Consider the following 20,903-nt stretch of genomic DNA (forward strand, 5'->3'; position numbering starts at 1 on the left):
AGCTCCGTGCAACAGTCCCAGGCACAGGCTGCCTACTCTTGTGCCGGTTTTTTTCAGATCGTTACCTTATCTGCAGTCAAGGCAGAGGAGGGAGGGGGGTGGCTACGGTCCTCATGGCAACTGTATGTATACACTGGGTGTTCCCGAAAGTCAGGTAACTAGCACATCAATGTTCTGAAAATATGTATTGTCATTATATATAGCTGTTTGATATATGACATTGTACGTGACTGTAAATATACAGCTATATAATATTTGTTCTACAGTAAATGTTTATTTACTTGGCTGTATTGGTTATAACACTATATATATATATATCAGGACTGTTACGGGAACCAGGGCAAGAAATGGAGGTGAATTATACAGATTTGCTAGTATTGCAACTGTAAAGTAATACAAGTAGGATAAAGAGAATTATTTATATATATGTATATATCTTCAGTTGCAACTATCGCAAAATTAAAAATTTGTAAAAAGAATTGTTGCATCAAGTAATTAAAATGTCTAAATATAATGTATTAAAAAAAATGTATAGTTTTTAAAATATTCCAGTCATTATAGTGAATCTATTTCTAGCTGCTTCTCTTCTACCTGCCTCTGGCCAGCTCTGAGGTCGGGTCGTGTTTCTCTGCATAACTGCTCTGTCCTCTCTCTCATTGGCTGTTCGTGCTGTCAGTCAGTCAGTGCTGTGTAAAGACACATCGGTAGTTCAGTGGCTTCAAAGGCTCCTTCGTTCCGTTCCCTTATTGATTCATGAAGAAACTCCTTCTCTCCCCCCTGAGCCAGTCCCCCCTGCAGCCAGCACCCCCCCTCTGAAAGCAGCACCCGTAGTTTGAGAAGTTTAAAAGCTCCGTGTTTCTCAGTAACCTGCTCTCCTTCTGCAGCTCCCCCTCCCCTTTCACTAAGTATGTGGAAATAAAGGTGGACTGGTAACTGGTAACTTTCCTTACAACTTTTCTTCCCTGCAGCATATAAGTCTGTATGTGAGACCTGAGACACGCGAGTGTGCTGCTCCAGTTTGATTTTGTTGCTTATCTAATACTCGTCATGTGTCTCAGGACTCACATACAAACGTAAATGCTGCAGGGAAGAAAAGTTGTGAGGAAAGTTACCAGTCCACCTTTATTTCCACATGAAACTGAACATGAAAATCAGCAACCCATAGTCATTGTCAATTGTTTGTTTGTAGTTGCTACAAACTAAAGGCTTTGAATTCTGACACCTCCAAACCATGCAGGTCCTGAAAAATCCTTAAAAGATGGCATTGTCTATGCTGGATGTGCTTCGGGTGTGCACCGTACTGGAGGACAGCCTAGATCAACTCTCCGTTCTTGGATACATCATGCCTGTCTCTTACCATGGCCGCAGTGATGTTAGTGACCATAAATAGTTGGTTGGGTATTTTTGCCTTTCTCTAAGATAAGTCTGTTTATCTGTAATAATGTCTTGTATCTCATGTTAGATAGTTGGAAATGAAATTGGAAAGATTCTAAAAACACAAAGACAACTGGAAGGGCAATTCGAAGCCTCATGGGAAAACAAGTAGAAGTTCGATCAACCTCTGCTCCCTGTCCAGTAGATTGTTGAATCTGACAAAGCAGGTGGAAGAAACTAGTATAAATCTAAAACTAAGCAATGAGCAGTTTACTCGGGGCCAGTGAGACAGAGCCCTCTAACTGCTGATAATCTGAAGAAAGGTCCAGGCTGACAGGTGAGGTACGATGCTTCCCTTTGTATATACTTGTAATAGTGATAATCACTTTTATTACCATAATGATGTGCTGCTTGCTCAGTATCCTCAGGCACTTCTTTGGCTAGGCCAATATACAGTCAACTAAACACAGAGTCGCATGCAGCATGAATTTATGTACCCATGTCAGATGCAGAAAAAACATTTATCTGCCAAAAACATTGGAAATATTTGTAGTGATTGCTTGGACATATAGGGGATAATATTCTCCCTGTTCTCCAGTAGAAGTCCCATAGAAGTGCCATACATTGTATTAGAGGAGAATGATGATAAATTGATAATCTGAGTTATCAATTAGCAAAATTAGGCTGTAATTTTGTTTAATTGCATGACCATTTTTGGGAAGTGGGATGTCAGTAATGTACCTAGAATTACTGGCAAATAGATTATATTGTGCCTTCTCTCTTTTCTTTGTTCTAATAGGCAGTTTGCAGCAGAATGTCATTGCAGAGATGTTAACTGAGTTGGAATCATCAGGATCATTTCACAGCCTCCAGCAAGCTGTTGCCAATGAAAAGGAAAGAAAGGCTAACTTTTATAATGTCATAACCAGGTAAATCTGTGGAAATTGTGACATTTGATTGATTGAAAGGCCACCGTTCACTTCATTAAAATGGGCATGCCTTCCCATCAGAAGCAGCAAGAGGTGGAATTGTGTTTTTTTTTTTGTTGGAGAATAGGAATAGGCCTGGGCAAGACAAGAATGTGGAATTTCTTAACAGTGAATATAGGAATAATGACAAATGCTAAATATTTAAAAATTAAGCACAAAATAAGGTCATAATTTAGTAACCGTAACAAATCAAACATATTCTTTCATCATTCTACCCAGCCAGACTTACCAGGAGGTGCCACAGTGGTAACATGCAATATCCCGCCACTGTCTGACAATCTCACGCATGGCAAAGTCTGAACTCACAGGGATGTTTATTAATTTAGTATTTTTTATTAGACTATCTTGCCAATTAGCATGTTGCTATAGTTATATTTTTCGTTCATACTTCCTAGTAGTATCATATGACTTCAGTAATCCATGAACCCAAGAGGACTCAAAGGGGGTCAAGAATGATATACAGTTTCCTTATACTTGCATGTATTCTGGCACATCCCCTCCTTATGCTTTTTTTCCTCTTCTAATGCTATTCTCTACTCTGCCTTCTACTTTGTATCTTCCACATGTACTTTGTCATTCTTTCACATAAGTTTTCTCTAAGTCATCTTGGGGACCAGGGACAGTGGGGTATAGCTGGTACAAATCCAGGAGGGCAGGACACAACAGTAGGAAAAACTAGCCCCTCCTCCACTGGCTATACCCCAAGCAGGCGGAGCTTAGAACAGTTTTTGTTGTGTCCTCAGGAGGATAGGGACGTTTAATTTTTACTCTCTTTATTATTTAATTTTTGTCAGTTGCTTGACACCAGGGAAATGCCCAGACCCCTCTACACTGAGCAGAGGTTACACATAGGCATTCCCCAACGTGGGACCTGACTCCGGGGTCCTAAATCATTCAAGACCACCCAGTCTAATGCTGGTTTCCCCCCTTAGGTGGAAACTGACTGGCCGGAGGACAGAGGAGAAGGTTACAGGACTCTGTAAGTATTGAGCTGTCCTTCTCTCCTCTCAATATCCCTCTCCCTGCTTTAAGGGAGCGAGGTCTGTATCTAAGGGGCCATTCCCTGCCCCCAGGCAGCAGAGTGTGTGACACTGCCTGGCATTTTCTCCCTCCCCCTCCAAGTGTGTTCTCACAGTATTGGGGTAATCCCTTGCTGTATTACCACAGGGAAAGCAGTTTCGAGTGCAGAGGGGAGGTGTGCTGCTCATACCTGGCAGCAGTTGTAGGGGCACGGGAAGGAGACATATAACGCGGTTTGTCTGCGGCCCAGGGGGGAATTCCCTTATAACGAACTGCGCTGTTGTTAAGAACTAGACCGCGCCAGCCTTTGGCGCCTTTTCGCCCCAAGTTTCTCGGCGCGATGTAGCGCGCTCCTCAATCATGGCCGCCATCTTGGATTCCACACCGGAGCCATACTGCGGCACAGTAACGCAGACACTAGCTCCCGTTCTGGAGGACATTTAGAGTTAACTCGGGGCTAGCTTCCTCTGCGGTTCCCTGCGTTCAGGGGAGAGCTCTCTGCAGGGGGGCACCTACTCACAGGGGACTCCCCAGTGTTAGGAGAAGTTGGCAGCAGCGTTTTTTTCCTAAAGGACACCCTCCTCTGCTGACCCGCCTCACAGCACAGTCGAGCTAAGACAATTATATATATATTAATATATATTACATAGTCTATATATATATATAATATATGCTGATCTGCATTACTATATATTCATGTCTGAGGGATCTGTTGACAGGCTTTTTTCCAAGGGAGCCCCTATGCAGTAAGTGCAAACCACCTGAGCCTGATCCTGAACCTCCAGAACCTGCTCCTCCCCAGGAGCACAAGAATGCAGGGGGAATCATCTTCTCTGCACAGAGATCTCCAGCCGACGCAACGCAACCTGCCACCTCCAGAGTGGGCATCACAATTAGCTTCTGGAATACCAAAGCTAGCCCAGTCACTAGACAACTACTTTCTCATCTTGACAAACCTAAGGGAGAGTTTCTAAACGCAGGGCTCGCTTCTCCATCCGAGAAAAGAGAGTGACTCCCCTCCTAGATGTTTTTCACCATCCCTACTGGATCCGGAGACGACTTTGATCGGCTCTGAGGTGAGCTTTCATCTGACTCAGACAAGGAGGGTGACGAATCACACAAACATTCTTCTGAGTCGGTGGATGCCTTAATTACATCGGTACTTGACCCAGGGGCATCATCTGACAACGGCTAAGAGCCTGTTCAAATGTCATAGTAAGACTTCACCTGTTTTCCCCGTCTCATTCTCAACTTGATCAGATCATACAACAGGAATGGGATACTCCAGAGAGACGTTTTCAAACAAATAGAAAATTTCAGAAGCTCTATCCATTCCCTAAGGAGCTTACAGAAAAGTGGTCTATGCCACCTTCAGTGGATCCGCCGCTTTCCCGGCTCTCTAAGAATACCGCTCTCCCCGTCCCAGATGCCTCGTCTTTCAGGGATTCTATGGATAAGAAGCTAGAGAGCCTTCTACGCTCTTTGTTCTCAGCCTCTGGCACCTCTCTACAACCTGTCCTGGCCATGGCTTGGGTCAGCAGGGCGATCCATCCTGGTCAGACGCCCTACTCACCGCTATTGATTCGGGGCACCCCGCCATGAACTCTCTCAATGTGTTTCCCAGATCAAGGAAGCAAATGATTACATGTGTGAGGCTTCACTCGATGCTCTTCAGGTCATCAGCAGATCGTCGGCACTTTCTGTGGCAGCTCGCAGATCTCTTTGGATGAAACTGTGGTCAGCAGACGTTTCCTCCAAGAAGTCTTTAACCTCCATTCCCTTTAAAGGCAAGCTTCTGTTCGGACCTGACCTGGATAAGATTATCAGCCAAGCGACAGGGGGCAAGAGTACCCTTCTGCCTCAGCCTAAAGCTCGTCCCTCATTCCGCAAAGGAAAATTTTTTCGTGGCTCCCAAACCAAGCACACGAGATCATCACCACCTCGACAGTCCTTTACGAACCGAGGACGTTATGTTAGTAAGCAGAGACCTCCCTGGCAGAGCAAGAAGCACACTCCCAAGGCTGGAGACAAAACTGCCTCGGCATGACTGCGTCCGCACTACGGCAGTCACAGGACCGATAGGGGCAGGCTCGGCAGTTTCGCCGAAGTATGGACCACATTCAATCAAGACTCTTGGATTCACGAGGTAGTAACCCGAGGTTACCACCTGGAATTTTCCTCAACTCCCCCTCATCGTTTCTTTATGTCCAGACTGCCACAGGACCCAAACAAAAAGACAGCTTTCCTAGGAGCAATCTCAAGCCTTCTAAGAGCGCAGGTGATCGTTCCTGTACCGGTCACAGACCTTTTCAAGGGCTACTATTCAAACCTTTTTGTAGTACCCAAGAAAGATGGATCGGTAAGGCCCATTTTAGATCTCAAGGAACTAAACAAATTTCTTCGTCATCGAAGATTCAAGATGGAATCTCTCAAATCAGTCATTGCGGCGATGTCTCCGGGACAATTTCTGATTTCTCTAGACATAAAGGATGCCTACCTTCATGTTCCCATTTTCCCTCCGCATCAGAGATATTTGAGATTTGCGTTCCAAAACTGCCACTACCAGTTCACAAGCCTTCCCTTCCGTCTAATGTCTGCCCCAAGGGTCTTTAACAAATCATGGCAGCAGCAACAGCAGTGATTCGCAATGCCGGAGTTTCCATCACCCCTACCTGGACGACCTGCTAATCAAGGCATCCTCCTTTTCGGAAGCCCAGAGATCTCTCCAGATATCCATGGACAAGCTCCAGCAACTAGGCTGGGTTCTAAACCTAGAGAAATCTTCTCTAGCGCCCAGTCAATCTATGATCTTCCTCGGCATGCAATTCAATACGCAAACACAGAGGATTTACCTCCCTCAGGAGAAGGTCAGTCATCTTCAAGCCTTGGTAAGGTCGCTTCTCCAGAGACCTCAACACTCAGTCAAGTTCTGCATGAGGGTGTTAGGGGTCATGGTGTCCACTATAGAAGCAGTACCCTTCGCCCAATTTCATCTACGGGAGCTCCAGTGGAATATTCTGAGGGTGTGGAATATTCAGGAGATCCGACTCTCCTGCAAAACAAGAGCATCTCTCCTTTGGTGGTTGGACAACACCCATCTGTCCTTGGGAAAACCCATGGGAGAACCAGTTTGGCGCATCCTCACGACAGACGCGAGTCTATTCGGCTGGGGAGCGGTTTTCGAAGGCCACTCTGCTCAAGGTCAGTGGAACTCACATGAGGTGAAACTGCAGATCAACCTACTCGAGATTCGTGCAATCCGTCTAGCCCTGATCCATTGGCAGCAAATTCTACAAGGTCAGGCTGTAAAGATACAATGCCACAGCGGTGGCTTATATCAACCACCAGGGGGGCACAAGAAGCAGAGGAGCACTAGACGAAGTCAATCTCATTTTCAAGTGGGCCGAGGCTCACCAGGCCCATCTGTCGGCCATTTACATACCAGGACTGCTAAACTGGGAAGCGGACTATCTAAGCAGACAATCCCTAGACCCAGGAGAGTGGTCATTGAAGGACGAAATCTTCCTCAAGATAACAAAGAGGTGGGGCACTCCAGAGGTGGATCTCATGGCGACCAGGCACAATCGAAAGGTCCCAGCATTTCTAGCTCGATACAGGGATCCACTGGCCATAACAGCCGACGCTCTAACAGCCAGGTGGCAATTCCATCTGGCCTATGCCTTTCCACCCCTGCCTCTCGTACCCAGGACTCTCAGGAAACTTCAGCGAGAGAAGACCACTCTCATCCTCATAGCACCAAGATGGCCTCGGCGTTCCTGGTACACGGATCTTCTCAACATGTCTGTAGCAGAACCTTGGACCCTGCCGCAAGACCCGGACCTTCTAACTCAAGGACCGATCCGTCACCCAAACCCAGCAATTCTAAATTTGACGGCGTGGCTTTTGAAACCATGATCCTAACCCAAAAAGGGTTTTCAAAGGCAGTAGCTAGTACTATGTGCGCAGCCAGAAAGCCGGTATCGGCAAAGACTTATTATAGAGTTTGGGCCACCTACCACCAGTGGTGCATTCGTCAAAAGACGCAGTTCAAACGATTCTCCATTCCTAACATTCTGGAGTTCCTGCAAGAGGGCCTTTCCATGGGTCTATCCCTTGGCTCTCTTAAGTCTCAAGTCTCTGCTCTATCCGTCCTTTTTCAGAAGCGAATTGCTCTGTTGCCTGATGTCAAGACTTTCATGCAAGGAGTAACACATCTGGCTCCTCCAGTTCATTCACCACCTTCCTTATGGGACCTCACCCTAGTCCTACGAGCACTTCAAGACCCTCCTTTCGAACCATTAGGATCTGTACCACTTCTCTGGCTTACCTGGAAAACTGTTTTTCTTCTGGCAATTGCCTCTGCAAGACGTGTTTCAGAACTCAGCGCACTGTCATGCAAACCGCCCTTCCTCGTTTTTCACCATGATAGGGCGGTCCTACGCACTATTCCATCATTTTTGCCTAAGGTAGTATCTGAATTTCACCTGAACCAGGAGATCACAATACCAACCTTCTGCCCATCTCCTTCCAATCCTAAGGAGAAGGCATTACACACCCTGGATCCTGTTAGAGCCCTAAAGTTCTACCTTCACAGAGTCCGTGACATTCGCAAGGTGGACTCTTTACTTGTCATCCCTTCAGGCCCCCACCAAGGAGGGGCGGCCACAAAATCGTCCATCTCACGCTGGATAAGACAAGCGATTCAACGAGCCTACGTGGCACGTGGCAAAACGCCACCAGCCAGGATCACAGCTCACTCTACTAGGGGAATGAGCAAGTCCTGGGCGTTCAGGAACCAAGCATCAGCAGAACAGCTGTGCAAGGCAGCTACTTGGACCTCTGTCCACTCCTTTTCAAAATTCTACCATTTTGATACCTTTGCGGCTTCTGACACTCGTTTTGGCAGAAAGGTGCTTCAGGCCCCAGTGGTTACTTCCACCTAGGCCTCACTCTCCCACCCGGAGGAATTAGGGGACAGCTTTGGTATGTCCCCACTGTCCCTGTGTCCCCCAAGATGACTTAGAGAAAAGGAGATTTTGCATACTCACCGTTAAATCTTTTTCTCTTTCGTCACTTGGGGGACACAGGGCTTCCCTCCCTGGACTGAGGCCCTCAATTTTTCTGTCAGACATGTTGTCTGTTTAATTCTAAGTTTTACAGTTTATAAAATTTTACCTGTTGACTTTGAACAAACTGTTCTAAGCTCCGCCTGCTGGGGGTATAGCCAGTAGAGGAGGGGCTAGTTTTTCCTACTGTTGTGTCCTGCCCTCCTGGATGTACCAGCTATACCCCACTGTCCCTGTGTCCCCCAAGTGACGAAAGAGAAAAAGATTTAACGGTGAGTATACAAAATCTCCTTTTCTTCTCCTTGTCCAATGTATTTTTCTTCTTTTACCATTATGTCTTTTTGGGTTACCCTTTCCAAATTGTACCATTCTGCATTCCTTTCTTCCATGTAGCTCCTATTCCAAATTACCTCCAGGGCTGCTCCTGCCATGAGGCAAGATGAGAACCTTGCTTCAAGCCTCAGGTGGCAGTAGCCCCAGGATTACCCCAATTACCTTACTTGCCTCCAGATCCAAATATACAGTTATATAGTTTAGATATTTTCCCTTCTCTATCTTATGCCCTTTCCCTATTTTCCACTCCTCTCTTGACTGACATCCAGTCCCCCTGCCTTTCCCAATGACTTACACTCCTTACCATCTATGTTAGTTTTTATAGGTATGCAGAGGGCATGTGTGCTCCTGTAATTAATTCATTATTGTATTGCAGCCATTAACCCTGTCCCTAAGTACAACCCCAATCTTGCACTTGCTGCCATTAGTACCTGTTGCTCTTTCTCCAGGTGCCTCCTTTTCAAGTACTTTCAGTTTTTCCATTTGAATAAAATTCACTACAATGCTGGCAGGAGCAAACCACAACACTACTGGGCACTCAACAGCCGGCTGAAAACTGCACTCTGTGTCCCTTTTAAAGTTGACTTCTCCTGGCATTGAAGAGCATAGTACTGATAGGAACATGAACCTGTTGTGGGGCTTCAATAAGAGCAGAGAAAGCGCTAACAAAGTCAGCTATTTCGTATTTAGCAGGTGCCGATTGGGTAGTGCCAGTTTAGTTGTTTATAATGGAATTACTGAGGAGACAACAACAAACCTGGTGAGCTGGCAATTGCTTGAAAATTCCAGTTCACCAGCTGCAAAAAAAAAAAATGGAATAAAGTCTATGAAGCATTTTGATGTTGGTAGAAGTATTGTTTAAATAAGTAATTGCAGGCACCAAAGTACAACTACATCTCCCTTTCCCAAGGGCTGGATACATTTGCCATGAAATTATTCATAGGGGTACAAAGTGTAAGCATGGCTTTAACCATAAAAAATAGTTTTTTATAACTAGCAATTTATTATTACATACAAAAGAAAACAGCATATAGTGGAGTAGGGAGTTCCAGAGGTTGTATATAAAGAAAATTAGAAAAAAAAAGCTCCATGTATAGAAAGTACTGGTTACATCATACAATGGGTAAACAAAATAAACCAAATTAAAAAAAAAACAAAGAAAAAGAGAACAAAAACGACATAATAGTGTAACAATGCAAGGCATATCTAGATCACAATCTTATTATGGGCATTTCAGCTGCTACAGTTTATTGACAAGGAAACATGATCTCATGGTGACCAAATGCCAGTATGGAGGTCTAGTTTATCATCTAGGAGGGCTGAAAGCTAATGCATAGATTGAATACATTTAAGCCTATCAATGACCAATGTGACAGAAAAGAAGGGGGCTTGCCAACTGAAATGGTTCTTTCCTCCAACTAACACCAGTAGCATCCCCGAAGTATCCATCATAGTTAACAATTCCACTATCACCCCCTCTCCCCAGGCCTGGTGCCTAGGGGTTTTCCTAGATTCTGCCCTGTCATTCACTCCTCATATCCAGTCACTTATTAAATCATGTCACTTCCACCTAAGGAACATATCCAAAATACGATCATTTATCACCCAAGACGCTGCCAAAATTCTTATTCACTCTCTCATCATATCGCGTCTAGACTACTGTAACTCTCTTTTAATTGGCCTCCCCCTCCAGAGACTGTCACCTCTCCAGTCCATAATGAACACTGCTCCGAGGCTCATACACCTCAGCCACCGCTCCTCCTCTGCCTCGCCATTCTGTTAATCCCTGCACTGGCTTCCGTTACCTTTCAGAATCAAATTCAAATTAATGACACTGACTTTCAAAGCACTTCACAACTCTGCTACACCCTACATCTCTGAACTCATCTCTATATACTCACCCACTCGCTTACTACGCTCCTCTACTGACCTGCTACTCAACTCTTCTCTCATTACCTCCTCACATGCTCGCATTCAAGACTTTGCAAGGGCTGCACCCCTCCTCTGGAACGCTCTCCCACGGTCTGTCCGAATTTCTCCCAACCTTTCTGCTTTCAAAAAATCTCTGAAAACGCACTTCTTTCGAGAAGCCTACCCTCACTCTGCTTAACTACCAAACGCAACACCACATACAATACCACATTTCTCACCCACTTACTTCGATCTTGCCCACTCCCACACCTTGTGTATTACTCCCTTCCCTTTAGACTGTATGCCTATGCATAGTGCCTTCCTCACCTTTTTGTACCTGTATTGATTGTGATGTTTGTTACTCCATATATTCTATATATGTAATTTGTGTGATGTAGTTGTATAATCACATTTACTTTACAGTGCTACGCAATATGTTGGCGCTATATAAATACATGTTAATAATAATAATAATAATAATAATAATAATAATGTAAAGCAATGACCCAGCGGGAAACTGCCAGGATTTGAGAAACATGTTTGCGTGGCCGTAAAGCAAGTTTAGGATAGGGTAAGGATAATAAAGCTGATTTTATTATTATTAACATTTATTTATATAGTGTCAACATATTTTGCAGCGCTGTAAAGTAAATGTGTTTATACAACTAAATCACGTGAATTACATACATAGAACATATGGAGTTACATATATTACAACCAATACTGGTACAAAAGGTGAGGAAGCCCCTGTTACAATCTAAAGGGAAGGGAATAAGATAGAAGGTGTGGGAGTGGGCAAGATCAGAATTAAGTGGGTGAGAGATGTAGTACTGTATGTGGTATTGCATTTGGTAGTTAAGCAGAGTGAGAGTAGGCGTCTCGAAATAAGTGCGTTTTAAGAGATCTTTTGAAAGCAGAAAGGTTGAGAGAAAGTCGGACAGACCTCGGGAGAGCTTTCTAGAGGAGGGGTGCAGCCCTTGCAATGTCTTGAATGATTAAATAGTAGGTTCAATGGTTACCCCAATAATCTAAGAGGCCATTTGATAAACTTCATTCCAGAGGGCTGAAACAATAGGGCAATGCCAGCAAGCGTGAAGGTAGTCTCCTCTAACCGAGCAGCCCCTACCATAAACTGTAAGATTTTTTAGGGTATTGATGCTCATTATAATTATCTCTGTTTGCATTTTCTCCAGAGAAGAAAATGGGAGAAAGAAAATCAAATCACTCCAGAAGCAAATACAGGAAGTCAAACAGGAGAAAGAACTGGAAATGCAGGTATGATGCCAAGGGCACAAATTCTAATATCAGAAGTTCTACATTTCATTGTACTAGTACTAAGGTTTTGTGTCATGTTCTGTAGGTGTTGTTTCATGGCCCTTTAATATTTTGTAATTTCCAATGCCCAATATAGTCTGCTTTTCTTGTGTCATCTGAAACTCAAGTAATTGCTTGCCTTTTTTCCCACTGAACAATTCATAGCATTTTTTCTATATATGAAACTCGTTTTTCCAAGATTTTATATTATAAGAATAACTTCTTTCCTTAGAGCCGCAGTGAACTTATTGCTCACCTGAAGGATCAAGTGCAAGAAATGAAAGCCAAAACTAGCATAGAAGGCAAGTATGTCAAGAAAGACACAGACCTGATGATCTCCCAGACTCAAAGAAAGTGCGGCATTGCAGAGGCAGAGCTTCAGACTGAGCTTCAGGTTAGCAAGAGTCCAGAAACCACAAAACAGCACTGCATACAAACTCTATGGCTTACTTAGAATCAAGTGTCCAAAATTCACACTCAATATGTAAATTGGCATCAGCTTTGGTAAATTGCACACAAGTAGTGGCCATGGTTGAATTGTAAAAATGGAGGTGTACATTGCATCAGTTCTGAAGTGGAACAAAACTTCATTAAGTCCAAGTCAGATACTTGTGTAGGTGAAAAGCAAAAAGGGGTTACCTTTAGCTAGAACACCTTTGCAGGGCAGTTGTTGAGTCCAGAGTACCTTGCACCTAATGCAACATAGCAGATAGAAGTAGGATTTTAGTGTTAAGTGCAGGTAAATGGTGATTTTACATCCGTTTGTCATTTTGGAGCATTCCACTACTGGTATGATAGTATTATTTCACCATGTGATGAATGTGTGCACTTTAAAAGACATTATACGTATTGGCATTTATCATTGTACAAGTTGAGATTAAAGGTCTCCCCAAAACTTCAGAAAGATAAAATTCTGTATCCATTATGATCCCAAAGGTCACTCTACATGATTGGCCTCTTCTTAAATGCTGACTTTGCAAATATTCTTGTTATGGTATTTACCTTCTAATGAGTTAGAAAAAGACCATAAAATGTAAATACAAATTCTTTGTGGGAAACAATTGCTGATATTAATAGGCTTTTTTTTTTTTTGCTGGCACCACACAGGTTCTTGTGGAGAACAGGGGCATGGCTCAATAAATAATTGTTGCAGAAGGGAATTTTAGGTGTGATGAATGTTTATATATTGTTGTTCTTCTAAAGTATAGTTCTTGACATAATACAATTCCTGCTTGTTTCCAAGACTAACAATTGCCAACAGCTGATACTCACTTTCGCTTCTCAAATCAGCGTGGGCAGATTTGTTGACAGGAATTGAATGCATTTGCACCCCCATTGCCCCTAGTCTATACATTCTTTATAATATTGTCTAAAGAGACAGATTGAATAACCAACGGCATGACCGCACAGTCAAGTTATTTTGTTATCCTGCTCTAACTTAATTTATTTTACAGAGGGTCAAGGAAAAAGTGGATGAGGAGATAAGAGTGCACATAGAGATTGAGAATTTTCTCAGGCAACATCAACAGGTGAGTGATATGCACTTGTTGATATAAATCAGTGGGACAATTACACTTTATTCAATGTTGGCAGGCCAAATTGTATTAAAGTTACAGTGCCATACAAAGAAGGGCTTCTGACTCATGAATAAGTTGTGGACCGGGTCATGTTTGGGAGGGATTGGGTTAGGGTCAGGTGCAGGGCGTATTTTTGTGGACCCACACATCTCTAATTCAGCTGATAAACAAGCCACTGCTAAAAACTAATCTTTAGAAACCTTATTATTCATATAAAGCACACATATTCTCCAGCCCTTTAAAAATGATACATCATGTACATTAGTCCCTGTCCCAGTGGAGATTACAAAATAAGGTCCCTTTCAAATAAATTGCTTAACTTGCACACAGCTTTTTCTCATACTCTGTATCACATCCATTAATCCTGCAGATTTTTTTTCTAGTAATGTATGGCTAAAAAATGCAGGCCAATTATAAACCCCTATGCTCACATCAGCCATCCTCCTTGCCTGCACCCAACCCCATTCCATTGGCCCAGGTACACACAGAGTTTGCATCTATGACTTATATCCTAATAAGTGACATATCAAAGAATCTTTGAAGAAAGAGGAGGAGTGGCTGCCCTCAATCCCTAACCCCAGCTCTGATCAGAATCATTTTAAATAATATAAAATATTAAATATTAAATCTCTTGATGACCTGACTGGGATTTCACTATTACCTAAAGGATAACTAAATCATAACTAAAAAATGTTGTACATTATGTTTTGAGCTTCTGTACCAGCCCAAGGCAACCACAGCCCTTTAGCAGTAGAGATATGTGTCTCCAAAGATGCCCCAGTAGCTCCCCATCTTCTTTTCTGCTGATTCACTGCAATGCTCTGTGTTGCTGTCACTTACTGAGTTTAGGGATCAACTCACAATATACAGTACACATAGAATATAAATGTCACAGTATAAGGCTGATTAGTCATTAATACAGATAATTACTACTCCTTAAACAGCAATTTGGCAGGTTTTAGGTGGTGAATTTGAGTTCTTAAAGGGCCAGAGTATGATAAATCTTAAAAATCAAATTGCATTTTTTTAAAAAAAACCTGGAAAATTCTAATTTCGGGTTCTCAATTTGACCCTTGATAAATCTGCCCCTTGGTGATAGTGGAATACACCACCTTTTTGGTAATGGCTTATAAGCCAATTATGATAATGAGGTCTGATACTCTGGTGGGATCCACGGCCCCCATCTTTATCTTCATCTTTTTCCATAACAAATCTATTGATGAGAGAAGACAAAGCACAAACTAATGGGGAATGTCAGCCAAATAAAAAAAAATGTGGCATCGAGGGCTTCTGTATATATTCTGATCTTTTCCTGTGGGTTTTGAAGGAACAGCTGGTCATCCTTTAGTTACTGCATTTCTGCATTATGCAGCACTTGCATAGGAAACCGTTACATCAACTATATATAATATTAATAACTGGTGTACACCACTACTAGGAACTGGAGCAGAAGCTTGAATACTGGATGGAAAAGTATGATAAAGACACAGAAGAAAAACAGGCTGAGCTAAATTCTCTAAAGGCCTCCAGAGCACATGACCTCGCCCTTCTGCAGGAGATGGCCACAAAGGTATGTAAGAGAGTGGAGGAATTAAATTCTGCATTATGTAACATTTCAGCAGCAATATCTTCATCTCTTTGTGGGAAGGTATGGTTATCCGTCTGGCCTGTGTCAATATCCATGCTGGTGTCCCTGCATTAGACACAAAAAGCTCCACTAGACCCCGCAACTCCCCCGCTGATGTTGATGGCCAAGCTGGCCCAATTATCATGCTATATTTTCTCTCTGCAAAACTTGTAACCATGTGGTGATGGACCTCTCTTCTTCTAAAATTTGCAGTACAATGCTGGTCCTTAGTACGAACGTTTTTTTTCCCCTATGCATAAATCATTGTTCCTTGTACACTCTAGCATGGCACAATCCAAAACTAGATTGGGTTCTAGAAATCATGTAATCATTTGGACTGAGAAGTGTTGACAGCATGTATTCATACCAAAATCCATGTTTATTTTCAGTCTCATTTACCTTAGTAGAATTTTTAAAGCTTCCAGTCTCTTTCAGTGTAAAGACTTTGAGAAGGTGATAATTGAAGATCGATTGGAGAAGGAGAAAGCACAGCGGCAGAAGATACAGGAAATGAAGGAATTAACAAGCGTCATCAAAGTAAGAAACTCACCTTTTCTATTAAAGGGGTGGTTCACTTTTCAAGTTAACATTTAGTATGTTATAGAATAGCCAGTAGTTCTAAGCAACCTTTCAACTGGTCTTCATTATTTTTTTATAGTTTCTTTTACCTTTTCTTATGACTCCTAGCTTTCAAATGGGGTTCACTAACCCCATTTAAAAACAAATGCTCTGTTAGGCTACAAATGTCTGGTTATTGCTAAATGTTATTACTCATCTTTCTATTCAGGCCCTCTCCTAATCATATTCCAGTCTTTTATTCAAATCCATGCATGGTTGCTAGGGTAATTTGGACCTTATCAACCAGATAGCTGTAATAGTAATTTGCAGAGCTGCTGAATAAAAAGCTAAATAACACAAAACCACCATTAATAAAAAATGAAAAGCAACTGCAAATTGTCTCAGAATATCACTCTCTACAATGTACTAAATGTTAACCCCTTTAATATGTTACTATAATCTTAAAGGATAAGTAAACCTGCAGAAAAATCATCTTAAAATCCCAGAAATAATCTCCTTGAAATGCATTAGAACATGAAGGGACAGTGAGAAAAAAAAAAAAAAAAAAGCTAAATCCGGGAAAACGTAAAATCAGGGGAAGAAAAATCGGGAATAGACTGTAAAGGTCTTCCATATGAGTGCAGCCTGAGGGGAAAAAAAAGTACACAATACAGCAATGCAATAAAATATAACAATGTGACGATAACTGCCCAATTTAGCCATTACATGGATCATCTTAGTCAATACTACCCGCTTTGCAAAAAAGAGCTCAGTGATATTACTCCCCCCCCCTTGTGGCCACTGGCTGATCCTTCCTAATGACACATCTCCCCAAAATGTTTTCCCACTTGCAATAAAGCAAATCACCAATGGGAAAACATAGGTGGCACTTTGTTTATTTAAAGTTGCCTTGTGAGGATCAATTGGGCGGCTTCAGAAAAAAGAAGAGCAACTTAATCAGCCCATTAGCTCACTTTATTCAGCTTTGAAAAAGGGAACTGGATGTTATAAAATGTTCAATCTTCATTAGCCAATGGAGAGAACACCTTTACACAATTCCTGTTTATACAAAAAGTTTACAGTATAGCTTTAATTGGCTAACACAGTACAAAAAAAAACTCAACTTGAGACAATGAACAAATAAACACAGGCTGATGAACAATATCCCGAATTATTAGCCATGGGAATAATAAAAGTAGTGACAATTAAAACACAGGTTTATATATTATCAGTAGCATAGTGTGCCTGCATTTAGTAAGCCACTAAGAAGATGCACAAAGTTTTTCTTTCTTTATTCATGCAATAGAGAAATCCACTCTCATAGTTATATAGAGGCAGCTCAGATATATTATATTATAGTCATGAAATGTAAATAAAGCTGGGCTGTGGCAGGTGCCTGAGGGTACCATATATTATATATATATGGACAGTACACATGGCATCACGATATGCGGCATTAAATTCTGTGGTATAGATAGATATAAATAGACAGAGATATAAATAGATAGATGATAGAGAGATTTATATAGACATATAGATTTACTGCTGTGAAGTTCCATTAGTAAAAAAAAGACCATAACATTTTTCCGTATCTGTTTAGCTCCAGGCATGGTGGAGAGGTATGATGGTGCGGAGAGGTTTGGGAAGCTACAAGAAAACAAAAAGCAAATCGGGCAAGGAAAAAGGCAAGAAAGGCAAAGCCAAAAAAGGTGGCAAAAAGAAATGATCTCTTCCTTGTTTCTTCCCATCTGTCAAGAAGCATACAATAATTAGCAAATGTACAGTTCACAAGGTTCTAGTGAAGAATAAATGATATTGATAGAATAAAAGGTGCTATGAACAAAAATATGCATGGGTCATTTTGTTACACAACCTCATAACGAAGCATTAACACACACCACACAAAAATGACAACTTAGCATGTTTAAAACTGCAGCTTTTAATTCAAATTACCACAGTTATTGCAGAACATGTCCATGAACATAGGGCAATTTGAATAGAAACTACTACATATAGTAACATTTATATATATATTTTAACATTCTTAAAATACGGAATGTATTTACAGTAACAAACAAGTAGCGGGTGCCTTATAAATGGCTTTAAGCTGTACATTTACAAGATTGCGGTTCAGATCCATCTCTGCAGACTTCTCATCTGTACACTTATCAATATTCCATTTTATTCCGTTAGTCAACATAAAAACAATGCGGGCAAATAGTATTGTTGGAGCATCTTCAATTGAAAATACAAGCAGTTCTACAACACAAAAGTACATACAAAATAAACTCCTATTTGCCACTTTCCAAGATGGTTACCCTCTGTTTAGCCATATTCATTTTAAGGGTTTAGTTCTCCTTTAAGTAGCACAGATGTTTCATCACTGATATAGAATCAATGTAGCATCATACTCAAAAGCTAAACCACTAAATGATCTACAAATACTGGAGAAAACGAGGGGTTCTTCTTAAAGGAGAAGGAAACCCTGTAGAAAATGTATCTATGTGGGGTGGGGGGTGCAGGTTTTTTCTACAGGGTTTCCTTCTCCTTTAAATCTTGTTTTATTACCCGGTTGCCTCTTTAAAATAACGCTTTAATACACAATTTGATTTCATTATCTCCTAAAATGTTGAAATTTATAGGACAAGAAATGTACTGCACGTTGGATTAGTTATATCAAAAAGAGAATAAAAAGGTTAGGGGGAGAAAATGCTTTTATAACCATATGTAGAGCACAAATACCGTACTAGCGGACTGCTGATACCCAGTTCATTTATGGGGGCACATTTAATTAGGGTCGAATATCGAGGGTTAATTAACCCTCGATATTAGACCGTCTACGTTAAATCCTTCAACTTCAAATATCGAAGTATTTAGCGATATTCATTCGATCGAATCGAGCGATTCGAAGGATTTTAATGCATCGATTGAACGATTTTGCTTCAATCAGAAATTGCCTAGAAAGCCTATGGGGACCTTCCCCATAGGCTAACATTGATGCTCGGTAAGTCTTAGGTGGCGAAGTAGGGGGTCGAAGCTTTTTTTTTTAAAGAGACAGTACATCGACTATCGAATAGTCGAACGTTTTTTAGTTCGAATCGTTAGATTCGAAGTCGTAGTCAAAGGTCGAAGTAGCCAAAAAAAATACTTCGAAATTCGAAGTATTTTTTATTCCATTCCTTCACTCGAGCTAAGTAAATCTGCCCCATAGTCATTGTCTGGCACCCTAGGATTGTATATTAGTGTGTGAACTGCTTGCAATTCTTTATAAATATATACATAAAAGATATTTGTAGCCTTAAATGTTTCCTATATATTATATACTGTCAGTGTTACAATACTTACTGAAACTATTACTGCCCCTTCTGCAGGCTCTAATAATGTGCAGAGAAGTAAAGGCAAGGCTAAGCACTGCAGGATAAACATAAAGAACAGGTCTAGACACCAAATCTGGTTTTTCACACCAACCCACTGCTAGAAACTCACTAAGATGTGCCAAATAAAAGCTGCAAGAAATTTGAAAGATACCGTCTCCTGTGTTGTCTTCGATCTGCACCATGGAGCGGGGTAGGATTGTGGGTAGGATTGTGCATTAAGCACTGCAGGAGTCTGAGAGTCAGAATATTTTACAGTCAAAACAAAAGTAAAGCTAATGGCACACAGGTGATAATGCAAGTAGCTTCCAGAGTGTTTTCTTGTTTGGCGGGAAGCTTAACACTTATAACTGCCCCCCCATTAATTCCTATGGGAATAATGTGCCTGTGGTTCAGGTGATTTCTAAATGCATGGGAGGGGGTGCTTCAATGCCAACATGAAATACACACGATGGCAACAAACCCACAGTATCCCTCTTGTGCCATTACTATAAACCTACAAATACAATGTCTCCCCCAACCCCCCCCCCCCCCTTGTAGGTTCTTTTCATTTTTAAGAGACAGACCATAAATTTAAGCATTAAAACTAAAAAAAACTCGAGGCTTTCCAAATATTTGTTACACTGTCCCGGATTGATAGCTCAAGCAATGTTAGAAAATTTACAAATAGAACATTTTAAAAATATCACAAAAAATATATTACATCATTTTTTTTTCTAATAAGAAACAATACAGTAAAATCTAGTTGAAAACTCTATTATTTTACATTCCCATAATCCCATATTTGCATCTATACATTGAGGAAAGCCATTGAGTGTTTGCATGAAACAAATTGCTGTAACACATTGTTGCAGTCCACAAAGCCCCTCCCTTCCCGAGTGTAACGGTAAAAACCAATGAAGAAAAGCTTCAATAAAAAAAAGTTCAGTTCCTAAAGCAGGTGTTATTGACCTATGGGCCACAACTCAAAAATGGGTTGGCCAAATATTTTACATTATTTCACGATCACCCCCTTGAATACAATGTGAAGATGGAATCTACCACACTGCATGGAAGCCATGGTTTTCATGATCGACAGGTATGGGTCCTGTTATACAGAATGCTCGGGACCTGTGGTTTGCCGTATAACAGATCTTTCCATAATTTGGGTCTTCATACCTTAAAACCTACTAGAAAATCACTGTAAACATTCAAAAAACCTATAGGCAGGGTTTGCCTCCAATGAGGATTAATTATATCTTAGCTGGGATCAAGTACAAGGTATTGTTTTATTATTATAGAGAAAAGGGAAATCATTTTTAAAAAAATTGGAAAAATGAAGTCTATGGGAGACAGGCTTTCCATAATTTGGAGCTTTCTGGATAATGGGTTTCCGGATACCAGATTATATACCTGTATTGGAGCGGTACGAGCTCCTGCATGATTATACACAAATATACAGATAAATAAAGCACCCTGTGTTAAAAAAAATCATGCATCAATATTTTTTTCTGAACATTTATGTATATCAATAAATGTAAACCCTTACAAATATTAAATATTTTTAGGGATTCACCAAATTTAAAATTTTTGGTTTTGGCAAATACCAAACTCTCCAAATAAAACATATGGCAATGCTCCCAAAGCGAATCATAGATTTATCTATGTTATTTAGAGATTATTAAAAGGTTCATAAAGGGTCAGTTTACTCCTGTTTACAGCAAAATAAATTCTTAAAAATTATTTTTTTATTGTAAAACATTAACAATATTTACTTCCTC

General features: G+C 41.2%; 1 protein-coding gene and 1 long non-coding RNA gene across 2 annotated transcripts; both read left to right on the top strand.

Moving 5' to 3' along the window:
* Positions 1–68: 68 nt before the first annotated feature.
* On the top strand, positions 69–1,528 carry LOC121393777. The gene is made up of 3 exons (XR_005961340.1): positions 69–154; positions 1,238–1,372; positions 1,463–1,528. It is a non-coding gene; the product is annotated as an uncharacterized LOC121393777 (long non-coding RNA).
* Positions 1,529–1,635: 107 nt separating this feature from the next.
* On the top strand, positions 1,636–17,615 carry LOC121393925 (dynein regulatory complex protein 9-like). Its single transcript, XM_041563774.1, has 8 exons — positions 1,636–1,657; positions 2,174–2,303; positions 11,887–11,968; positions 12,240–12,401; positions 13,462–13,536; positions 15,023–15,154; positions 15,647–15,748; positions 17,370–17,615. Exons 1-8 carry the CDS (start codon positions 1,636–1,638, stop codon positions 17,493–17,495), a joined length of 831 nt encoding a protein of 276 aa, XP_041419708.1. The 3' UTR covers positions 17,496–17,615.
* The last annotated feature ends 3,288 nt before the right edge of the window (positions 17,616–20,903 follow it).

This window comes from Xenopus laevis, chromosome 5L (assembly GCF_017654675.1).
Source record: "Xenopus laevis strain J_2021 chromosome 5L, Xenopus_laevis_v10.1, whole genome shotgun sequence".
NCBI classification, from domain to species: Eukaryota; Metazoa; Chordata; class Amphibia; order Anura; family Pipidae; genus Xenopus; species Xenopus laevis.